Source organism: Ictalurus furcatus, chromosome 19 (assembly GCF_023375685.1).
Source record: "Ictalurus furcatus strain D&B chromosome 19, Billie_1.0, whole genome shotgun sequence".
Taxonomy (NCBI): Eukaryota; Metazoa; Chordata; class Actinopteri; order Siluriformes; family Ictaluridae; genus Ictalurus; species Ictalurus furcatus.
Window position 1 is genome coordinate 17,729,626 of NC_071273.1, and position 25,187 is coordinate 17,754,812.

The window sequence follows — 25,187 nt, forward strand, 5'->3', positions numbered from 1 at the left end:
TGTAGCCCATCCATCTCAAGGTTTTGAGATGCTTTTCTGCTCACCACAGATGTAGAGAGTGGTTATTTGAGTTACTGTAGACTTCGTGTCAGCTCTAACAAGTCTGGCCATTCTCCACTGACCTCGCTCATCAACAAGCTGATATTGCCCACAGAATTGCCCCTTACTGGAGGTAAATTCTAGTGACCGTTATGTGTGAAGATCCCAGGAGATCTGCAGTTTCCAGATTACTCAAATCTGGAAAAATCTGTCACCAACAATCATGCCATGGTCAAAATCACTGAGATCACATTTCCCCCAGTCTGATGTTTCTTGTGAACATTAAATGGAGCTCTTTTGACATGTATCTGCATGATTGTACAGTATGTATTGTGCTGCTGCTACATGATTGGCTGATTTGGATAATTACAAGGTGTTCCTAATAAAATAAAATTTATTTCAGTCTGTCTCACATCTGACCACATTTTAAGACTGCGAAAAATCTGGGAATAATCGCTGGAGAGATAGGTAATCTTTTTCACACAATACTTCCTTTTAAACACCACTGGGTTGGAGTTTTTCATTACAATTTCGTTACCACTTACATTAACAGTCACTCCCTGACAAGCCTTTTTTTTGGCTCTCTTGAAATGAATAATTAAATAAACTCAACTTGTCATGTTTCTGAGAAACCAGAAATAGCAAACTCCTGTCCTAGAGACACTCCCATCCTATAGACTCTCCCATTGTGACTCTTAAAGTGCTGAAGCTAAAGATCCCTCCATAAATGTCTCATAAATAAATATCGCCTTACAGAAAGCTTCACCATATACACTATATTCACCATCCACTTTAATAGGAACACCTGTACTACCTGGACAGTCATGCAGTTATCTTATCAGCCAATCATGTGGCAGCAGCACAATACATAAAATCATGCAGATACAGGTCAAGAGCTTCAGTTAAGGTTCATATCAAACATCAGAATGGGGGACAAATGTGGTCTCTGGTTTTAAAATGGCAAGGTTGTCAGTGCCAGATGCACTGGTTCGAGTATTTCAGAAACTGGATTTTCTGGGAAACACACACACACACACACACACACACACACACACACACGTCTCTAGACTTTACACAGATTGGAGCAAAAAACACTGAGTGAACGAAAGTTCTGAGAGTGGAAACACCTTGTTAAGAGAGGTAAGAGGAAAATGGCCAGATTGGTTTGAGCTGCCAGGAAGGATACAGTAACTCATAACCACTCTTTCCAACCGTGGTAAGCAGAAAAGCATCTCAGCATGCCCAAAACCATCGAACCTTGACGTAACTAGGCTACAACAGTATGGGTCTTAAAAAAACAAAAACAAAAAAACCCACAACTAAAACAAACACGATACCAGATTAAGAAGATTTTTTTTAATTTTACAGAATTTTATTGACTTCAATTCATAAAACCGCAAACACATGGACATTTTTGGTTAAGGAATAACTATCCAGTGATGTGCAGACTAAATGCTTAAACTGAGATTATTATTACTCAATACTCCCAATGTACCTGCCAGGCAGTAAGTGTCTAAATTCAGTACAGAGTAACGCATGCAATTATATGCAGGAGTCAATGTATACATTAAAACAGAGTACAAGAATAAAGATGTAATCTAACTAAAACAAGATTTAAGATGTGTTTTGGTCATCGTTTGCAGTCTTCGGTACGCTTTCTCATGAACACTGAAAATGCTGTAGACAGTAAAACGAAGAATAAATAAAACATTCCACTGTTGTCGATTGCTTTTGATTGTCAGACTCCAACATAATACCATCGTAGTAATACCATCACAGTAGGCTTATGGAGCTGTAAATGTGTAAATGGTCTTCACAGGTGATGCTGCGTGGAGCTGTTTCATGGTAAAAATCACAGTAAAGGAACAGACATTTGGTTCTCCAGGATCGTCACCTAACACAGGCTTATGCTCATGTGCTGGAGGCAGTGTACGTGGCATCAGGAGCGTAAGATGATATCTCCCTGAAGAGCTCGTCCTCTTTCAGCATGCTCTATATAAACACACAAAAAAATTTAAATCCAAAGGAAACGTGTTAGAAAGAAAATTCCTGAAATGTGGGGTAAAATGTTTGACACGGTGAAGTGCAAAAGTTTGCATCGACCTATGGTTTTTTGAAATTGAAATTTACAAATTGAACTCCGCAACGGTAAAAATGAAACATGTGCGTGTGTCAAAATCAACAGAAAAATAGTTTTAAAAAGAAAGATGCTCAGTGTGTAAAGCAGATGCTCAGAGGAAATGAAAGAGGTGGGAGATTGTTAAAAATGCTAATTAAAGTGAAAATCCATTAATATCTTCTTAACATACACTATTTGACCATTTTTTTTTCTTACTTGTGATAATGAAGGTGCAAAATCACACTACTTGAATTTTCTCATGAATTTCTTCATCATGCAGTTTGTCCTAAGGGTATGCAAACTTTTGCACTCAACTGCACTAGTCATTTGCACTAATGCCAGCCGTCTATCCTCTTAATCAAAAGATGAATTGAAAATCTTACAGTGAGGTTGTTGATCCCCTCTGAAAAGGCTCCTATCTGTTTCACTGTGCCTTCCGAGTCCTCCATCTACCACACCAGAGACATTTTAAAGACCAAACTAGAAAACATTTAAATATAACGACAAGGCCATCAGGTACGCTCTAGGATAATCGTTTTGAGTGAGAAGGTGCAGCACCTGCTCCAGCTTGTCCTCACTTATGCGTTGTCCTCTGTGGAAGCTGCTGTTCTGGGGCATCTGTACGTCCAGAGGGCACAGAAGTTCTTCACTCTCCTCCTGTCGCTTCCGCCTCAATGTTCCAAAACCTCCGAAGGAGGGACGTCTCGGCTAGACAGAACAAATAAAAATTATTTCAGACCCATTTATATACTTCCATTGCGAGATGGGTCCACCTTCACGGTGACTGGCTGGTAGAGATGTGTGAATGTTTACATTTTAAAATAATAATGCTCATTCAAGTTGACATTGTAGTAGGGGACAATTTTATCCTTAAAGGAATAGTTTGGCCAAATATGGAGACAATCATTAAGAGACAGCAACAATCGACACAGACATTACTAATGTGTATTATGTGAATGAAAAAGAGCAAATACCAAAAAATTAAGGGAAAAAAAGATGTAAATATTTGTAAAAGCTAAAATTTGTCGGTAAATTAAGCAGTCTTAAATAATATCCATCCATCTTCTATACTGCTTATCCTTACTTCCTTACTTACTTTCCCAGGGATATGGGGTACTCGTGCATGGGGCACAGGCCCGGGTACACCCTGGATGGGGTGCCAATCCATCGCAGGGCACACTCACACACATTCATACACTACGGACACTTTGGACATGCCAATCAGCCTACCATGCATGTCTTTGGACTGGGGGAGGAAACCGGAGTACCCGGAGGAAACCCCCGCAGCATGGGGAGAACATGCAAACTCTGCACACACAGGGCTGCGGCAGGAATCGAACCCCCGACCCTGGAGAGATGGGGCGAATGTGCTAACCACTGAGATCCTTAAAGAAACAGTTCAAACAATTGTGAATATTTGATAAATAAATATAATGAAGCTTTTCCTACTTTCACTTTTGCTGTGGCGGTGAGCAGTGTGTAGTCAGGGTGCTCCAGACACTCCTGCTTGAGTCTCTCTGCTTCTGCACCAATCAGGAGGTAAAAGTGGGTGGCCAGGTGACGCCTCAGGAGCGTCTTATTAGGAGGGATGTTCAGGAGGAGGGCCATTGTCTCAACATTGAACCGAGGCTCCAAAACCTGGGACGACGAAACACAAAAGCATGAAGCTAGAGCTAGGTCGGTTTCACTTAGGACACTCATTTTGGCTCCATCCTGTTCTCTCCGTACCATCAGTCCTCCATGCACTCCGCTCCCTCTCAGGTTGGGTGCATACTCTGCCAGGTCTACCGAGCGCAGCCACTCCATCACTCTGTGATTGGTCCACTGGCACACCTCTGCTGGTGTGATGTTATTCTAAGTGCAGAGCTTTAGAATTAAAAACGCATACTGGCATATCTTGTGACTTAAACAGTGCTGTGTACATGGAGGGATGAGTAGAACCTCATCAGATGGTCTACGTCTGAGGCAGTTGGGCTCGTAGTTGTTGATGCGCAGCACCTGGATGGCCCTTTTAATACTGAGATGGTGAAGCACGCTGCCCACCTTCAGACCCAGCAAATCATCCTAAAAGTTTTATGACAGTGTAAATAAAAAAGTTCATTATTTAAAAGGAACAGAGGCCAACATTCAAGCATGCATTATAGAGTCAACGCCAAGTGTTAATTATTAAGAGACTGAATTAGTGTTAATTATTAAGAGACTGTGTGCTATTTAAATTAAATATAGGGCATATTTATATTTCCTAAATAGCTAAAACAGGCTTTAATAATAAATATCACCCGAGTAAAATTGTCTTTTAATAACCGGAGAAAGAAAGTTATTGGTAGAGAACCAGATTGAAGCAAGTCACTGTAACGGCTCTCGTGATGCGGAGAATCAAAATTCAATACATATTAGCAAAATATCCGATATTTGACTTGTATGGGCAGAACGAAGCAAGGAATTTAATCTGGAGTTTACATATTAACTATGTATACTTTATTAAGGTACATGTGTGAGATTATACTTATAGAATTGATGTTTATAAAAACAGCACCAATCAATAGCGAAAGTTACATAAATGCCATGAAATACATGCGAGAAGGTTTACACCAAAATATTCATTAAAAGCATACAAAATAGAACAGATTCAAAAGTATGAAATATTGCTCTGACCTTATCGAGAACCGAAAATTTATGGCTTATCATCTCATCAAAAGACGTCCAGCCTCGCGATAGTATGATTTCATTATGTACTTGCTTTTGGTATCCAAGTCAAAATTTATGAATCAACCCTACATGTGACATACCACAGTCATGTAGTGAAGCATGCGTGCGTCCACCCGGCCCTCGTCAAACTGGGCTTTGTACTGAGGCAGGCCGATGTCATCCAGCCATCCTTAACCACAGAGAAAACGGTCAGCTCTCAGTGAAGAGGACTAATAAATCTTTTTACTCTGCCAGCCTTGCACCATGTTGTACTAGTCCTCCCATTAGTAGCTATTACTGACTCATACTGTTCATCATATTGAGCTTTGGTTTACGTGACTCACGAGTAACCCAGTTGAAGTCTAGCTTGTTTTTAGCATCGTCCTCTTCTGAGCCCAGAGCCTGAAGTGCCAGCTGAAGTTTCTTTCTGTGGAGAGGATGCCTGATGCCAAGCTCCTACAACACACACACAATGTGCATTAAGCACTAATTAATTACAATACCTCGACCATTCATTTTTGAAAAATTAAGCTCTTCGATGCTCTGACCTTTTCGAGGTCATTCTGTGAGGCATTTAGTAGCATTTGTCCAGAGCGGATCCACTGCTGAGCCTGACTCGCATACAGGCCTAAGTCCTGCTCCTGCAGCCACTCGCACACTTGCTCTGTACTCCAGCATGCAAACGGGGTGTCTAGCTCACTTCAGAGAATGACAAAGAAGGAGAAAAGAGAAAACATGTAGTCAACTCCAAAATTATTGGCACCATCCGAAACAATGATTTCAATTTTCCATTCGGGTTATTAAAGAAACTACTTACCTAAACCCGAATATAGACCTTAACCTTAAGTTGATGTGCATGTAAACACAGGCACCGTCATTAAAGCAAAAAGGGAACACAACAAATACTGCAAAACTTTCAAATTCATGTAAATGTTCTATAGAATGATACTTTTCACTCAAGTTACTGATGAGATCATTTTTTTTTTTTTAGTTGTCTCAGAATTTGAACCCCACTGTATATACACAAAAGGGTTTAAAAAACAAGTAATCAACAATTAAACAGTAAGCACAGTTAGGGCAAATAAAGAAAAAAACAAAAAAAACTGAAGTTTGCCAGGAATGGGATGAATGAGAATATGACTGTGTGTTGTGGTCAGATGAGACTTTAAAACCCAACTTTTTGGACATATACACCTTCAGTGAAAAATGGAGAATGAATACAAAGAAAAGCACCTGATACCCACTGTAAATTATGTTTAGTGGATCACTGATGCTTTGGGGCTGATTTGTAGCTGGTGCTTCAGGAGCTATTGTAACGTTTTTAATGGCATCATGTATCCCAATGACCTCAAACATTTAAAATCGACACACAAATGTTTGCAGGAACAGGGACTATATGATCTACAATGACCATCTCCATCTTTGAACTTGAACCCTACTGAAAAGCTGTGGTATGAACTGCTGAATTAAAAAAATATATATAAACAATATCTTCACATATTCTGCATAGCAGAGAGTCCAGGATCCTCCACAAGTGTCTCCAAACTTGTCAGACATTACATGAGGAAGTTGTTATTATGCCCTGAGGAGGTTTCACCACATATTCATATTTAAATTAATGTTTGGGAGAAAAATCACATCAATTAGAAACAAAGGAAAAAAAAGTTATGTTTGTAGAAACTGCACATTATTCCCATTTAAAAAAAAAAAAAAAAAAAAAAAAAAAAAAAATCAGTAATTGAATGTGTTATTAATATTCCCCCCTGACCTTCACGAGGGGGGATAATAATTCTGGAGTTCAATGTATGTCATGACAAAGTTAACATGGGCTTTAAAAATGGCAACTCACTTGTTATTGCTGCGTTGCGAGTCACGTGACCAACCAAGTCTCGGCCCGGCTGTGGCTCTAAGGCCGCCTCTCCTGAACTCGGAATCGGGAGCATTATCCAGGTTAAACGAAGTGGACTGGCTCCTCCTCATCCTAGGTTACCAAAAAAAATAAATAATAAAAATATTTTAAAAATCCATAATTGATATACTTTTTAAAAAGTGTGTGATTTTGCGAGAATTAGTTAGCTTTTAAGATGTAAATGCTACTTTGGTTTAATTCTAAAAACTGTGCTTTATATAAGCACTCCTAAGACATAACACCATCTAAAGCTTCTGACCACAAATAAACAGAGAATAAAGAAGACTCACATTCCCAAGAACTTTCGGATTCCCTTAGCTTTCTTCTTGCCCTCGGGTGAGACTGCATGCGCTTTTGGTTTGGGAGATGGAGTTCCTGCCAGATCCAAGTGCTCAGTCCTCTTCCTCTCTGCCTCAGCTGATAAAACATATGGGATTAGAAGATCTTTTCACTTGGCCAAAACCACAAACACAACCACTGCTTCTGTAGTTGCTCATGCAAAGCAGATGGGACCCAAACACAGGTAGAACAATTTCTTGTATGGAATGGGTGAAGAAAGGAATAAAACATGATGGGGCGGTGCTACTATGCTACTCGGCCTTATAGCAGACACTACTATCAAAACTGCTGGGGTTATACCCCTAACTCTTTTACGATAAGTGTCCTGGGATTTTTAATGACCAGTCAGGACCTCGTCCAAAAGACAGTGCTGTTTTTACAGTATAGTGTCCCCGTCACTACACTGGGGCATTAGGAACCACATAGACCACAGGGTGAGTGCCCCCTGCTGGCCTCACTAATACCACTTCCAGCAGCAACCTTAATTTTCCCCAGGAGGTCTCCCATCCAGGTACTGGCCAGGCTCAACCCTGCTTAGCATCAGTGGGAAACCATTCCAGAGCTGCAGGGAGATATGGCTCTGAATATTTTACATGCACTCTTATTTATTTTTTGCCAAATCAAAGTGATTATACTTGATCTACAATATAAAAGACAGTCACCATGTGATACAGGGGACTAGAGTAGCCCTCATTAAGGATGTCTACAGCCTCTAAATGTATCTACTTCATCAGCTGTACAAACTAAATTTTAGCTACTATTTCTGATTCACTTTGCTTAAAATGTTGGACTTTTTTTTTTTTTTTTAAAGGAAATATGGTAACTTTTCCCCCCACATTTTGTTCTGTACTTTCAACTCATTCTGTGCCTGAATTATGCATGCTCTCCTAATTAGGCTACTGAAAGCAAAACAGAAGCCTTTACTATAGGACCACCACTCTGTTATGCAATTAAACACTGTACAATACCTAACCTGAGGTCGCACGATCAGTTTTTCCATCATATTACAGAGGAAATTGGAGACAGTAACATGAATTTACATCACATTAAACAGACTACGAACTCTCAATTACGAGTCAGATCACACCTAGATCAGGAGAACTGGCTGTTCTCTTTCCACTCCGAATCTTGAAGAAGCCCCGTCCAAACGAGGAGCGTATTTTTTTGGTACCAAAACTTTCACTCCCGCCTGGGCTGGACTGAGAGGGGGACACTGTGGGAGAGCTGTTTTTCTTATCTGCTCTTTCACCAGGCTCAGCCTGAAAGATAACAGATCATTTAAAAATTGTCATTTCTGTTTTAATTAACATTAATGTTGATGGTGGCATATAATGCAACAGTGCTTGTGATTCAGTACTCATTCGTTTAGTTCTCACACCAAAATTCATGTGTTAACTAATTTACAGAACTGCTGATCACACACACACACAGAGAGAGAGAGAGAGAGAGAGAGAGAGAGAGAGAGAGAGAGAGAGAGAGAGAGAGAGCGCTAGTCTGTAGATTTACTGGCACTGAGTGATGGCAATAAGCACCAAGTCAGGATTTTGCTTATGGCATCTTTTACAAACAGCAGGGGGCAATGATGACTTAGAATTCCTGTCATCAGAAGCTACTGTCTTGATTATTAAAACAGACAGACAAAAATGGAGACAGAGACACAAAGACAATGCACACAGACAGAAATGCACACAAATAAGTCTAAGTGACAGACACACACACAGACACATAAAACAGTAGTCAGTACCTCTTCTCTGCTAGAGTTTTCTGATCCAAGCCTCTCAGAGGAACTTCAATAAAAGGTAACAAAACAAAAACAAAATTAAAAAAACAAAAACACACACGCAGATTACTTAAATTCCCAAATGCGTTTAGCCAAATAGCAAAATAAAATGGTCTGTATAAATAAAGTGTCCCAGTTTACTCAAGTTAGCCAAAGATTAGTAGTATTCATGAGGATTCAGAAATGCTACTGTAATCGTATAGCCGTTCACATATTGTTCTAATAATTCTAATTGCATTTTTGCACACAGTAAATCCACCATCAAACTCCTACTACTGCCTACTCTAAGTCATGTATCTCCAGTGCAATTCAGATAAACGGGGCAGTGGTTAAAGGCTCTGGGTTACTGATTAGAAGGTCAGGGGCTCAAGCCCCAGCACTGCTAAGCTACCACTGTTGGGCCCTTGGGCAAGGCCCCTAACCCTAAATTGCTCAGTTGTAGAAATGAGATAAATGTAAGTCGCTCTGGATAAGGGTGTCTGCTAAATGCCATAAAATGTAAATGTAAACGAGGAGCTTTAGGAAGGGATCAGACCTGTATGTAAGAAGGCATGGATCTGCATCAGCTGTTGATTTGTGTTCAGACTCTGAGATAAACTCGGTGCATGGAATCACCTGAGGCTGCGGGAGAGCCAGAACACAAAGACAAAACAAAAAGAGAAAGTCCTCAAAAATAAGATCTAGTGGAGTACTGCAAACAAAAACAGTGTATATTATATATTATAATCTCAGGGTTCCAAGTCAAATGTAAAATTCCATGACTTTTCCCTGACCAAAATCTTGAATTTCCATGACATACTGTACGAAGAATGGTAGAATGTATTGAATGGCTACTGAGCAGAAAAAACCTAACTATTTTAACCCATTAAATCTGTAAGCTCGATTTCCTGGTTAACAGAAATCCAGTGCAAAACTTAGTTTTCATTGCTAAAAAAAAGAACATATACTTCTCATGACTAGTCTTTACACCTCAAACAAAACTGGTCCTAATAAAACAAAAGTATATTTCTTTAATGGAAATAAGATCAATTCAATTACAAGGTACCGTAAGCCATTTTAAGTACATTTTTAACCCATAACACCAAGTCACATTCAGCAAATGAGCACACTAAAAAGAAAGACATATTATATATATATTAAAAAAACAAAAACAACAACAAAAAACCCAAACACCACACACACACACACCAATCTATCCTCACATTTTAGCTAATACATTTGAAAAATTTACAAATAAAATTCCCTGACTAGACCTTATTAAATTTCCATGAGCCTTGGGAAGATAGAGAGAGATACACACATATTATATAATAATAACCATAATAATAATAATATAAGTTCACTAAGTGTAAAAATCCACTTAAATTCCATGGCAGTTCACAGTGAGGACAAACACTCCCAAAAAGAAAATACAAAAGGAGTTGGACATGAATGTTGTAAAGGAAGCCTGAGGGACATCCTGTGTACACAGCAGTGTGTTAGTGGCTTTGAGATAGTATAAGCCATACCTCATCAGTCTCCTCTGTGCCTGTGAGGAAAAGAGGCTCAGTAACTGTAGTGGTTGGGGATTTGGCTGAACTCTCACACTGGCCCATCCCGGTGTCCTCTTCATCGCCTCTGTCTGAGGACACACAGTCTGGATTTAGTTTTACTTGTCGAATGTGCTAGTGGATGTGATTACATAAATTGCTTGACTATGAGACTACTAATTGGCTCTGTAGCACTCAATTCCTAGTATAAAGCTAGGTTTCAAAATGTCAAATGTGTTTCATTCAACCACTAAATGCAAAAATCCTGAAGATGAGGAAGCGTGTTTAACTTTCAGAGAGGAAAATCTTCAAAAGTGGCTATTGCTGGCACATGTATGAAAAGAAAAGCTCCAAGAAAAGAGCCCCAAATAAACGACAGAGCTATGGACAAAGGTAAAGCTTTTTAACAGCTACTGTAGATTAGCCTGAAGAAGAAGATGCACAGTAACATGGACACTCTGATAAACACATAAGCAATATTCAGCTGAAGAAAATCTTGAACCACAGAAGAATTGTCTTAAAAATATTGTTTTAGTTTTCCGTTTTATATTCTTTGCAGTGAGCTACATGCTACATCTTCATAAGAAAAATAATCTGGATTGCATCCATTTTTATTTACAAACCACTCTTTTTGGTTCTTGTCTTTGACAGACCAACTGGCTTATGGAACTCGACTGTTGATATTTGGGGATTTTTGAGTGCAATGGTACATATTAAAGAAGTGAGCGCAGAACCCATCTCATCTCTCACTCAGCACCTGAACTGCTACTCCAATCAAGTCCTAAATGCAGGTGCATTGATGCTGCAATTCATGCAAAAGGAGCCGCGACCAAGTATCGAGCGCATAATTTAACATACTTTTCAGAAGGTCGACATTTCTGTATTATAAATTCTTTACTCTGAAATCAAAAATCCAGTATCTCAAAATATTAATGCGCTGTAAGCCATAATCATCAAGTATTAAAACAAAAAAAGCTTGAAATATCTCACTTTGTGTGTAATCAATCTAGAACAAAGGAAATTTCCACTTTTTTAATTAAATTACAGGAAAAAAAAAGAACTTTTCCACAATATTAAAATTTTTTTTGAGATGCACTTGTAAAGAACTAACGATTTCATTCGTGAAGGGACCTCTGGCTGACTTTTTGCAGGAGTTGCAGAAGACCGTAGTGGTGCTTTGTTTAACATTAGGCTATGTATGTAATTTCTTCAACATTACTTTATATACAACAGTCACAGAATTAAAAAATATCAGTCCAAGTTAAATCTTGAGATAAGCAAGAACAAGTCACAAAACCATAAATGAAAATCGTGCCTTAAGGTGGATCCGAACCTAAATCCAGGACAAGACTACTTGCTTGTAAGTTGCGGTCTTCTATTTAAGATGACGATAATCTCTCACCTTTCCTTTCCTGTTCTGACATCACCATGTCCTGGATGTTCCTACAGCACATCAGGGACTGCTGCAACTCTTCAATCTTACGATCCTGTGGAAAATACCAACCACATGAGCATACGCCTTCATTGATCTTCCTAAAAAAAGGAAGTAGGAGGGCTGGTGGTACTTCAATATCATTATATTAATGTGCTTGTTCTGTTATCGTTTCCATAGTAACACCTCAGGAACCTGTAAGATGGATGTGCAACATAATCTAAGCCTAAAAATCAACAGATTTATTTGTGCTGCTATTTAACAAAGATAAAGACAAAGAAACACTGAGATGTTTATTTCACATTTAAGGAAGGAGTCTTCACTGTCGGCGCTTTGTAACAGTCAGTAAAGCCTTGAGTACAGAGAGGGAATGACTGTTTAAACCGGTTATAATGCAAGCATTAACAGGAGCTAATTTACTTTGCAGATGTTAAATAACATTAAACAGAACTATAAACAGATTAAAAAGTTGTTGCACTATAAGCAGAATAAAAAGTGTTTTGGGACATGCCGTTATAGGAAAAGAATCGGAACGGTAACTCCTTTTCACACCCAAGTGTTTTATTTCTTACATTCAACTTCATGATACATTTTCATAAATATCATACTGTAGATATCAGCAGGTGTCAGTGCTTCTATATCTATAACTGTTACTCACTGTACCAATTGGACATCAACTCATGATCTCTGTACCTGATCTCTGTGTTCACTTCCTGTCTTCATTAAATACCTTTTTTTTCCCCCAAATTAAATCTTTGAACATATAATTTCTCCCATAATATCACTATAAGGTTCTAGCTAACAATTCTGTGATTTCATATCATAAGCAAGGTCAACCCTCAAAGCACATACGTTTCAATTAGATATATATTAAATACTATTTGAGCCTATTTTAATTATTTTAGCCAATATTTTGGTGTAAAACTTCCAACACATAAATTAAATATTTATAACATTCATTCTGTTTTGCCAAAAGTAAGATAACACCTAATCGTTCCAGAATTCAATCATAAAAATATCTTCAATTGTGATACATTTGTGATATTTTATATATAAAGTTAGTGCACACCATCACAAATCCACCTTTTTTAAATACTTTAAATGTGCCAACATGAGATTAGTCTATAATGAAAATTTACCTTCTTTTCGTTAGACGCCATTAAAGACTCAACAGCTTGCTTTATTCTCTGCACTTCCAAATCTGAAAGAAAAAAACAAAAACAAAAAAAAAAAAACCCACAATGCATCAGATACACCCACTGAACAAAAATATGAATCAGGAAGGATGGAATATAGTCTAACTGCTTAAAGATTAAAGTCAAGCCCTATACGTCAGTGTGGAATTATAGAATGATTCAGTATGATTGGGATCTCTAAATGTTAATAGAACAGTTAATTCAGAATCTAGCAAGTTGATTCAAGTCTTACATAAACTGCATATGTAACCCTAATCATACATAAGTGCTAAAAGGTAGTGGTACAAACATGCTTACTACATTATTTAAGAATGCAGGATGTTAGGTCTGTGATGAAACAATCTCTCTAGATTTAGAACTCTTGTCTGGACATGTATGACATGAACCCACCTATATACACTCAGAAAGGAGAGTTTATCAAGGGATGTTTGGATGGTTGACAGTTTAAGCTTTCTAAAAGGTATTTGGAACCCTCTTGAGCAGAAAAAAAAATACTGTTGTAGATTCTACACAGAACTTTTAAGGCAGGGTTCTCAAACTGTTTGCATCCAGGAACCACTTCCAGAGTAAAATAATTCCCACGATACATAGTGGTGTAGAAACACCTCATTTTTATTAAAATTGCATTATTTATGCTTTCTTTGTAGTATTAATCCTTTTGCTTCAAGTGACCAGTTAATTAGGCTTACAACTATTATAAGTAAATAATTACCATAACAACCTTCCATAGGGATCTAGATAGACATCAAGCAAGGACTAAAGCTGACTGCACGACTATCAGCAGGTAGTCAAATGGCATCGTGGGCAATTTAGGAAGCCGCTGAAAATTGAAAATAGACCAAAATGTAGACGAAGGAAGTTTATACTAAATTAAAAAAAAAAAGAAAAAAAAAAAAAAAAGTTAACACATTATATAATAAATATCTTTGACAGCACTGAAGATCACATGCTAATTGTAAACATGGATACATGACTTCAGGGTGAATATTTCCTTTAAAAAGGTTCTACTATATATAACCCTGACAGAATGCTTCCCTACCCACCCTTGGGAAAATAAGGACCTTTAATTATCCAAAGTAGTACGAGTGTGCATAGTGTGGAGAGAACTCCCTCAGGCGAGACTATTTTGGTCGACCAAAATGCTGCAGCACAGACCTTTCTCTCTGCTCTGGCTTCCGTCCGATGTCACGACCTCAGCTCCGGCTTGCTCCTTCAGGTTCCTCAGCTCCTGCTCCTGCTCCTCTAGCTGCTTCTGCAGTGCCACCAGTTCTTCCTGACAAATAAGAACCACATGCAACTGCCTAACTGTAACCAACACAAAGATATTACTGCCAGTTATGCGCATGGGCTTTTGGCTAATTTTGTACTGGTTGTTCATGGAGGCTTTCAAAATGTTAACCTTCTAAAAATAGATATGAAACAAGAGCTATAATCAGAGTAGTCATATAGTAACGAGTGTAACTAATCTCATCTTATATTTGATTCATGTGCTTTAGTCAGTTCAAAATATTATTTTTATATATATATATATATATATATATATATATATATATATATATATATATATATATATATATATATATATATATATATATAATAATTAAAATCAGGAAGAAAAAAAAAGAAAAAAAAAAAACCAAACAAACAAAAAAAAAAAAAACCACACGACACCACACAGGTGATTGCATAGAAATAGTAATGCTCTCTATAAAAACAACTGACAAGAGTGTAGGTGTGTAGACAGATTGAACAGCAGCCAGAAAGACAGATTCTAGAAATTACAGATCTAAAAGAATAATAATAAATAAAAAAAACAGGGGGAATGGGGCAAAGGAGACAAAAAAACAAAGAAAAAAAGAAAAAAAAGTGTTATTTTACTTGAACACTATTTGTGTAACCAAAAAAAAAAAAAAACAACAAAGAAAAAAAACCCCCATAATATTCGTACTCTGGTTGATTTCAGACTTCTTTCCTGCTGCACTTTTTCCGTCTCTGCAGTAGCTGCTCTGAGGCGCATTTCACTCAGCTCCTGATAAAAGGCCTGGAGGGAGAGAAGCTTATCAGGGAGGTAAAAGGTCAAGCATGGACACAAGCAGAGTTGTGGGAAGAACTTGGATGAGCTATTTGAGAGGAAAAGGGACATCCAGATTGAATAACCTTTGAGTACACCACATTCTGACTAATAAGATATAAAGCTGCTGTTATGAATTCATAAAAGTACTTCTAAAACAAAACCCACATTTCCCTTGTCTGGTATTTAAAACTCCATTCCCTTTAGTCCTGTCTGGAGTTTACAATTTATGAAATCCACGGTTTTGAGCTCAAATCCCGTACGTCTCGGACGAGTTGAATAGCGTTAGTGTAGTCTCAGTTTGGACTTTATGGCAGGAAATGGCTCGAGAGCTCAATGCCTGGACAGAGTTACGGGTTTAAGTGGTTACACATGGCTGTATAGGAACAGCAGCATGATGGCCAGATCTAATATTTAATCTTAATGTTTTGGTAAAATGTGAGCTTCTTAAGCTTTTAATAAATGATTAAAGGCTATACATTTTAGTTAATGTATGAGTGTTAAATGACTTCTTAACAGCATAATTAATTTTAATCGTGATTTAAACTAAGAAACCTAAGAGCTGTGGGGGGAAAAAAACAAAACAAAAAAAAAAAAAAACAGGCAATAGCTAATGAACAGAATGACGTACTGTAGAAGTTCACGAAAGTGTTCGATGTACAAATCCAGCAGATGAGAATTTTAGTTTGGTCATCACTAATCAGATTTTGTCTCAATGAATGCAAATACTGTGACTTCATAAAAAAAATTAACTAACTTTTTTTTTTTTTTTTGCTTGTTGATCATTTTTAAAGCATTTCTAATGATAGAAGTACCGTCACTGTTACCTCACTTTTCTTGTTCTCACGATCTGCAGTTGTAAGCTTCAGTTTCAGGCTGGATACCTCCGTCAACAGCTCCAGTTTCTGGGTCTCCAACGTGCTCCTGCTCAACAACTCCTTCAGAGCACAATGCAGGTTGGATTAATGCAGCAGTTAATCTTCTGGTCAAATGTGAGTACACCTGCTTACAACCAGTTTATCCTTATCTATTATATCACAGTGCTGCTGAATGCTTAAATTTAATTCTGAAAAGTGTTTATTAACAGTCAATAACTGTCCTTAGATATGACAGATACAAAGTTAAAACTTGAATGAAATTAGAGAAGAACTTTCGTATTCATACTCAAGTTACTTTTAACACTGCTTGACTCTATAGTATAAAGTTATAGAGCAGAAAAGATCGCAATATGCAGTGTTGCCCAGAAGAGGATGGGTTCCTTTCAAGGTTTCTTTCTGAAATAAATCCAAACAGGGTGGTTGATATGGACTCGTTTAACGTCTAGGTAAAAGATATGTTATACAATTTAAGTAAGGAATAAAGCACAATATGAAGTTTAGTTATAGGCAAATAATCAATGATGGAGAGGTGTGACGTGAGCAGACAGTGTTGTTCCTCCAATCACCCCTAATCAAGTTATTTATTTTCCTTTAATTGTCATTCTTTAATTTAATGTCTGGTGAAAGTTACAGAAGTCCTAAGAGGCCATGCATTACTCTTTCTCCCTTTCTTGTTTTCTCATCACCACGAATTCTCGTTATCTCAACATGACAAAAAGCTGTTTTCTCACGACGTAAGAAAATCTTATGAATGCTCTATGCTGTCCTTGCCATCATAAATGTAATTATTGTCTGCTGTAGAGATGGACTTTATCTCTGCATTAAAAGAGAGGAGAGGGGTGTCCCCTTCTCAAGTGTATGATACTATGTGGAAGTTGTCAATCACTGACGAACATACAGCTAATTCAGCTTGGTGTGAGTCCCTGATCAAAGTAAAAACAAAACAAATTTGTTCATTCATGATGCTGCAGGATTGCGCTAAGCTTTTGCTGCCTCAGGAACAATAAAAACCATCATGCTATGTTGAGTACACACAAAAAGTCGTGATCACAAGGGAAAAAAAAAAACATGTTGATATCATGAGAAAACAATAACACACACACACACACACACACACACACACTAATATATTATATATATATATATATATACATACATATATATATATATATATATATATATATATATATACACACACATACATACATATATATATATATATATATATATTAATATTATATTATATACACACACACATAAATGTATGGCCTCCTAGGGCTTCTGTATATAGTTGAAACTGGTGTTAAAAAAAATTATTTTAATAAAAGCCTAAAGAAAAAAAGAAAAATGAAATGAATCCTGGATAACAGAATATAATCACAATTGTCTCTGAATCTTTTAAGTTAAAAAATATAAAAATTCACACACACCCCTCCAATAATATTGGCACCCTTGGTAAATATGAGCAAAGAATTCTGTGAAAAATTGTCATTCTTGTTTAACCTTTTGTTCAAAAGATTCACAAAAATACTCTATGATAAACAATTGCAAACAAAACAGGTATATATAATTTAAAAATCTGTGTTAAATATAGGTTTGCAACAATTATTGGCACCCCATGAATTTATATGCAAGAAATATATTTGAAGTACATTGATATTTTATATTTTTACAGAATCCTCAAGCATCTTGCAACTGAAAAAAATATTGCATGGAGAAATGGTCACAATTTCCAAAGTAAAATTTTTCAAAGTTATTTCTGCTAAAAGGGGGCAGTACTAGCTTCTGAGAACAAGGGTGTACTTAATTTTTCCACAGAAGAATCTCACATCTACTGATTTTTCTGTTGAATAAATTATTGAAAAAGATCATTTTCCTTGTGGGTTTGTTTAAAGTATATCACCTTTATTCATAGGCACTGTTTCAAAGATTATCAAATGATTTCTTGGCCAAATGTCAAAAGCGCCAACAATGTCCATGGGGTGTACTTATTTTTTCACGAGTGTATATATGCATCATTTAATACTTGAAAATGAAAGTTTTATGATGTGAAACAGTGTCTGTACAGTATTTTGAGTATTCCTCCTTAACTGACTTTCTTGAAATAGTTTTGCTGTGTATAGTCACATACACTCAACACACCTGCTGTAGTAATTCTTCTGTGGCATTCAGTTTCATCTGGTGTTCCTCAAGGCACATCTCTAGGTCCCTTATCTTTTCTCCCTGCACCTCCACCTGGTCTGTCAGAACGCTCACCTGAGGGGGAATTTTTTTTTATTTATATTTAACAAAATAACCACAGAAAAAACCCTAAACCCATTAGACAATTATATACCAACTGAAAACATATCTTACACACCTGCAGCATCAGGCATTCCTTGTCACTCTCTAGCCGAGACAATCGCTCCTGATATGCCAAATCCCTCGCTGCAGATCCATGACCATTAGTCTAGAAACACAAGTAAACAATGTAACCACTGATACATTACATAGCAGGGACACAAGACAAGATGATTCAGATATTAATACCAAGCTGTATGGCGGTGTGCCCTATGCAGGATGAAAAATATACATCCTGTCAAAATTTCTACTATTAGAACCTCTACATAGTCCACCTGCTTTTTAAAGTGAAAGTTTAAAAAGGTCCCAGGACACAGAAAGATCACAATAAATAAAATGCAGTTCCCATGTAAAGGTATGCGAAGAGAGTGTATTATGAACAACATGAGACTTCACATTATTTTCCCGTGACTTCTACACGCCAACCAATTTCATACAATCAGTCTTATGACAAGTAACTGAAATAATTTAGAACGAAAAGCAACACCACCATAAATCAGATATTCAGTAAACAACTATCAAATTGCACTTTACCACAAGATCTACCCAAAAACATTTAAATAATTAACCTGCATCAGCATTGGTTTAACTACAAGCAGGTCATGTGCAGGTCACTCAGCAGTAAAGTATTTCTGACTCTAGTGCTGAAAGTGTTCTCCAAATATTCTGAGACAAAGAGCTTACACAGGTCCAAACAGTAACGCACACTACATTACGTGCTCCTAGGAAATCTCCTGCCCAAACGTCAGAGTTTTTTTTAAAAAAAGAAAAAAAAAAAGGATTTCAGAATCTATGCCCTCATCTGTATTTAAAGGTGCGTTAAATAAGACTTCTCAAAATTTTTCCAGATTAGGTCTCTATCAGTTAAGTAGGTGGCACTGAATAAGATTTGATTGATCTTTTGTGCAAGGAAGTGCCTATAAAGTGACCGACAGGATGGCCATGTAAACACAAACAGGTTTTCCCAAATGGGTTTTCTCAGAAATGTAATACTTTTCTCCTGGGGTCATGGCTTAAACCATCTTTTTTTTTTATTAAATCACGTTCTACATATTTTTCCTGTTTCTTCATATTAATAGTAAGAAAAAAAAATTAAAATCAACTATTGCACCTTTAATGCCACACATCAAAATGAACAAAATACTGAATAAGTAGACAGACAAGAGACCACCACTATGTAACCATTTTATAGAAAGTTACAAAGTTGATAGTTTCAGTAATTTAACATAAGCATAAGCAGAAATTTTCAGCACATGTTCTCCCAGTGTCTGTGTTGGTTAGCTCCGGGTTCTCCAGTTTCGTTCTACCTTCCAAAAACATGTCTGTAGGTTGCATGGCTAAACAAAATTGCCCAGAAGAGTGAACGAGTGTGTGAATGTGTGTGTGTGTGTGTGTGTGTGTGTGTGTGTGTGCGCGTGTGTGCATGAGCAGGGTCATATATAATATATACATACACACACATACATACATACATATACATATATATATATATATATATATATATATATATATATATATATATATATATATATATATATATATATATATATATATATATATATGACTATTATATAAATAATAGTCATATATAATGATTACAGGATGCATTTTTATAAAGAAAAATAAGTGAATGCTTCAGGCTGCAAATTATGTGAGTTGTGACCTCTTTATTCAAGCAAATAACAGTGAACATGACAAATAAGCGTCCACATCTGAGTAAGAAATATTAAACTTCTGAAATAACCCTGGGTCACAACATTTAACTGCTGATGCTTCTTCAAGCAGGACCTTTAGCTGAAACTTTAGAATTAACTACCAAGATTTCCATCCCCCACATTTACATTTATTCATTTAGCAGATGCTTTTATTCAAAGCAACTTACAAATGAGGAAAAACAAGCAAAGCGATATATCAAGAAGAGAATACAAGTAGTGCTACCATAAAAGATTTTTTAAGTGTGTCAGAGGAGCAACGTGCATAGAGTAACCAGTATAAGTGCAGATTTAGTCTTGTTAAAACAATCCCCCTGCACCCCAGTTGCTTTTTTCCAAAAATAATAAATGCAATGTTGCTTTGAAATGTGGACAAAATAACAATAAATTGGAGAAGGCTGACACATGGCCCAAAAGTGCTGTCTATTTTGGCAGCTGCTTGAGAGTGAAACACAGGGACAGTATATAGGCAGTATTTTTTCTAATGAAAAACCATTATTTAAAAAAACAAAAAAACAACCACACAAAAGCAGATCTAAATTATTCAGGAGATCTAGGGCATTTTAAACCTTCTTTCAGAATCCTGTAGGAGATTGTAATGATGGGATCACTCTCCTACTCACCAGTCGGGTCTGCAGCCACTCCACCAGGCCCTCAGTGGTGTGATCAGGCACTTGGCTACGCAGACTCTCTCTCTCATCTGCATCCATCAGCTCCAGCACCCCTCGCAGTTCCTCGAGGAGGTGGACTGCACGCAGGCTGCCTAGCAAGGGCGAGCTGGGAGACTGGCAGTCAAATAGACCGTTTGAGTAGTTCATGGCCTTGGAGCCTAGGGGGGCCAAAAAAAAAAAAAAAGCACATCAAAGGAAACACTAAAATAAATAAAATGACTTAATTTTTGAGTCAAACTTTCCATACAATGCAAAGATATAAGGTTATACAGGTCATTTGTGATTTAGGGTAAGGCATATATTTTTTTTAAAAAACCTGACAGGTTAATATGGCTAACAAAAATGCTAACAAAAATGGCTAACACTACTATAGTCATTATGGTCACTAATGCTAGATGATTTACACTTTGGCACATCAAGCACTGCAATTACAGGAGCCAGTGAAGAGCAGACGCACAGCAAAGCTCTAATTCAAACAGCAAATATGTTAATTCTTCCTGCTGCCTTGCTGATGTTCCCAGGGATGGACTGTATTGTGCGGCCAGAGAGAATAATTAGTACATTTCCTCAGTGCTTAGCCAGTGGAAAAATCTACATTGCATCCCACAGCCAGCCATTAAAGCCTGGACAGGAGGTTTTAGCGCCAGACCACTAAAAGTGCAACTGCATTACTTCAATTGCCTCGGAGATAAGTCATTTGCAAGACCACGATGCAGAGGACTTATTTACTGTGGGATTTTCCACATTTAGAGGAATGCCATAATTTAATCCAGAACTGATGGATCATTAATTCAAAATTGTGCACATCATTGAAGATAATACGGAGGTCATTTGTTGCATGCATCTACAGAGCATTGCATATGTATTCACCCCCCAGAACATTTCCCTATTTTATAGTGTTACAACATGGAACTGAAATGACCATGCTTTGCTGATTCTCTGACTAATCCCCGCTTTACAGGGTTAATGAATGTTGGTGGACAGCCTCCTATAGAAAAAGTCATGGCTGTGCCATATTCTTTCCAGCTTTCAACAACGGATTTAATAGTGCTCCATGGGATGTTTAAAGTTTGGGATATTTAGATTTTCAAACCAAACTCTCACTGATTTCCAGAACTTTGTCCCGGATTTGCCTGGTCTTCATGATGCTGTTTGTTTACGCATGTTATCTAAAACTCTGGGCTTCCAGGAACAGGTCAACTTTATTCAACTAATTATGTGACTTCTGATGGTAACTAATTTAGGGGTTTCACAGCAATGGGGGTGTGCTTCACATACTTGTGCACAACTTTAAAAATGTTTATTTATTTATTTATTTATTTATTTATTTATTTATTTAATTTGTAAATTTTGCAAACTATATTAAAAATATAACTATATTTTCTCCTATTTGTATAGACTCATGACTTATAGAATACCTGCAATGATTCCATCCATCTGCTCCAACGCTGCTGCCAACATCTCACTGGCGTCTGACATCATCCTGAAAATCTGCACAGTGAATGCAAAAGCCATTAGAAATGACCAGATTTTAAACACATAACAGTGGAAGATCTTGGGGGAAACTAATGTATGAAAGCGAAAACCCAAATATATGAAAGGGTTCTTTATTCATGTGAATGGATAAAGATAACATGTCTGCTTCTCTTAACTACTTCAACCGGAAACCAATTTTTAACGTCACGCTAACGAAATGACGCGTCATTTGTAAAATATCGGTGCTTAGCTCAGTGCTTAGTTGGGTGTTTAGCTCCTCCAAGCACCCAACCCTTCTGTAATAATCAGAATTCCAGTCGTCAAAATAAAGCATGGTGGTGGCGTTCCTGGCTTCCTGACACCCTGGGATTAATACTCCACGGAAGTGTGGTTACTTCCCATCTTATCCTGGAGGATCAGCTATCCAAACATCCTGTAATTATTATTTTAAATCTGATTTTATGACACAAGCTGCATTATACAGCTTGCAGAGCAAAAACGCAGAGAAAATCAATGTAGCCTAATGTAATAATGCAATACAGTACACATACATGGAACCCCCCCCCCCCAAACTCTAGGCAAGTGACAAGCTGAAAAAACAAAAATAAGCAACAGAAAAGGTCAAAATACAGCTAAAGTGCTGTATTTGAATGTCATATGATACAATACCATAGATGTATTCAATATCCAGACTGGAGTTTTGGGAGGAGGTCTGTCTCATCCAAGCACTGTAGCTTTCCTTCCACCATTTTCAAGGTGTTTTGTCAAATTTTTTCTTCATTTCACTTTCGGGTCAGCTGCCAAAATGACATCCTTGTGGGAAACCTTTAAACGTTGGATCCAGCCCCAAAACAACTACAAGGACGTCTTTCAAATGGAATGGTCTTACGCAGTTTTGATAATGTCAAGCTGAATTAAAAAGGAACAAGGGACTTGCATACTTTTGGGAAAGACTGATTTGCCTAAAGAATCAACCAAGTTAACGAGGAACCAAGAAAGTTGCTCACGACAGAGGGGTTGCTAAACGGTGAGCGCATGCCATAAAAAGCCTTTCGGCTCTCCAAGAAAAAAGTGTGCAATGGAAAAATTATTCAAACGAAAGAAAGTCATCTTGAGTGTGCCGAGCAATCTCTGGCTTGGAACAATACTTTCCAGTAATAACTGACATTATTAAGGCATATAATACAAGCACCTTTTCCAAGAAGTGAAAAGGACACCAGTGCCTTCCCAATTCAAAGAAGCTGAATCTGGAGTCTCTCACTGATTAGGGGTCTGATTGAGCTCAGTACCATGCACCATTTTCTCCAACACTCATACGACCTGCTCTCCTAACACTGACACCTCCCCCTCCCATCGGAATTCCTGGAAAACTCCTCCAGATGTACTCTTGCTCACATACCTTACAATCACACACCCCGCACATAGGCCCCCCCCTTCATATAAACACAGATAGCACAGAACCCTTGCAGCGATGCAGCATTTTTAATGCAATAGAAACGCAATAATAGAATATCCCATTTCCTCGCTAAAGAATTCTCACTAAAACATCAGACAACCCCATTTGGCTTAGAGCCTGTGGTGCACAAACAGTACAAAGGTAGATCTACTTCTGGTTTATTTACATAGTTTGACATTGGCCAGATGTGTTGATAGGCAAGAAGGATGACAGTTTAAAAGAAAAACAATCCACTCGCTCTGCCATTTCCCCCATGCTGCTCCGTGTCACAGACATCCACATGTACATGCTGAGCTATATGTTAAACAAAACTGCAGATGTGGTATATATGTGGCCTGAAAAACAAAAATAGCTGATACTTGAGTCACCCTCTTAGTGAATCATCTCTATTACAGTATGTATGCTATGTGGCTTCATGTAAATGGTTATGCCTTGTCTTGATTTGTGCTGCCTGGAACCAGTACGAATGAGGAATGTGACATTTGAACATAAACGGATTTGCGTGCTGTATCATTACAAAACATCCATTCATCCAGCCATTTTCATACCACTTATGCTACACAGGTTCAAGGGGGAGCCTGGAGCCTATCCCATGGAACTCGGGGCACAACCACATTGAAGGCAAATCTCACACACACATACACACTATGGGCAATTTTGGAAATGCCAATCAGCCTACCACACATGTCGTTGGACTGGGGGAGGAAACTGGACTACCTGGAGGAGACCCCTGAAGCATGAGGAGAAAATGCAAACTCCTTGCACATAGTGTGAAGGTGGGATTCATACCCCCCACCCTGGAGGTGAGAGGCAACCACTAAGCCACCATGCCCACCTGTAGAGAACAAAGAACATATAAAATTAAGATATTTTATGTACTTATTACAGATACCAGGTACTTGCAGTGGTGCTTGAAATTTTCTACCTTAAGGGGGTTACACCAGATACTTTAAGCAAACTTTCACATACTTTTGCCACTCACAGATATGCAATATTGGATCATTCTTCTCAGTAAATAAATGACCAAGTATAATATTTTTGTCTCATTTGTTCAATTGGGTTCTCTTTATCTACTTTTAGGACTTGTTTGAAAATCTGATGATGTTTTAAGTCATTATATATTATATATATGAAATGCAGACAATACTAAAGGGTTCACAAAATTTCAAGCAACAGTGTATCACACCAAACCAGTTGGCATGGTTTGGCGCTATACGTCACTACGAGTCAGGAGAGATCACTGCAAATCTATACAGTGTTATTCTGACTGATGTTATTCTTCCATGATGAATTAAAGTGATCGGTCCTTCAGGATGAATCCACCCCCCATCCACAGGGCATGAGGGCTCACTGAATGGGGGAAAAAATACCCTCTGGCTCTAACAAATAGCTAAAATATTATTCCACATGCAATAATGTGCCTAATGTTTTGAAAAGTTTGTTTGTAAAATAAAACCACAGTTAGTCCTTTAAAAAAAGTTATTTAAAGGGGTCTCTTACTGAATAAAGTGTTGCGTCTGTTACACATTATAGAGGAAAATCCACTGTTATT

The 25,187-nt window shown here is 37.6% G+C and overlaps 1 protein-coding gene across 1 annotated transcript in view; it reads right to left on the bottom strand.

Annotated features, from left to right (window-relative positions):
* Positions 1 to 1,095: 1,095 nt before the first annotated feature.
* The window catches only part of ppfibp1a (PPFIA binding protein 1a), a 28,481-nt gene continuing 4,389 nt past the window's right edge, over positions 1,096 to 25,187 (bottom strand). The window contains exons 2-25 of the mRNA XM_053650408.1: positions 22,122 to 22,194; positions 20,656 to 20,861; positions 18,340 to 18,429; positions 18,123 to 18,236; positions 15,930 to 16,040; positions 14,980 to 15,072; positions 14,187 to 14,304; positions 12,975 to 13,036; positions 11,806 to 11,890; positions 10,383 to 10,495; positions 9,410 to 9,495; positions 8,839 to 8,881; positions 8,182 to 8,353; positions 7,046 to 7,172; positions 6,696 to 6,827; positions 5,395 to 5,545; positions 5,191 to 5,302; positions 4,948 to 5,036; positions 4,100 to 4,222; positions 3,887 to 4,012; positions 3,608 to 3,796; positions 2,717 to 2,866; positions 2,542 to 2,607; positions 1,096 to 2,031 (exon numbers count right to left, since the gene is read on the bottom strand). Of these exons, the coding sequence (XP_053506383.1) occupies positions 1,951 to 2,031; positions 2,542 to 2,607; positions 2,717 to 2,866; positions 3,608 to 3,796; positions 3,887 to 4,012; positions 4,100 to 4,222; positions 4,948 to 5,036; positions 5,191 to 5,302; positions 5,395 to 5,545; positions 6,696 to 6,827; positions 7,046 to 7,172; positions 8,182 to 8,353; positions 8,839 to 8,881; positions 9,410 to 9,495; positions 10,383 to 10,495; positions 11,806 to 11,890; positions 12,975 to 13,036; positions 14,187 to 14,304; positions 14,980 to 15,072; positions 15,930 to 16,040; positions 18,123 to 18,236; positions 18,340 to 18,429; positions 20,656 to 20,861; positions 22,122 to 22,185 (2,703 nt within the window). The 5' untranslated portion in view covers positions 22,186 to 22,194 and the 3' untranslated portion in view covers positions 1,096 to 1,950. The remainder of the gene's footprint in view (positions 2,032 to 2,541; positions 2,608 to 2,716; positions 2,867 to 3,607; positions 3,797 to 3,886; positions 4,013 to 4,099; positions 4,223 to 4,947; positions 5,037 to 5,190; positions 5,303 to 5,394; positions 5,546 to 6,695; positions 6,828 to 7,045; positions 7,173 to 8,181; positions 8,354 to 8,838; positions 8,882 to 9,409; positions 9,496 to 10,382; positions 10,496 to 11,805; positions 11,891 to 12,974; positions 13,037 to 14,186; positions 14,305 to 14,979; positions 15,073 to 15,929; positions 16,041 to 18,122; positions 18,237 to 18,339; positions 18,430 to 20,655; positions 20,862 to 22,121; positions 22,195 to 25,187) is intronic.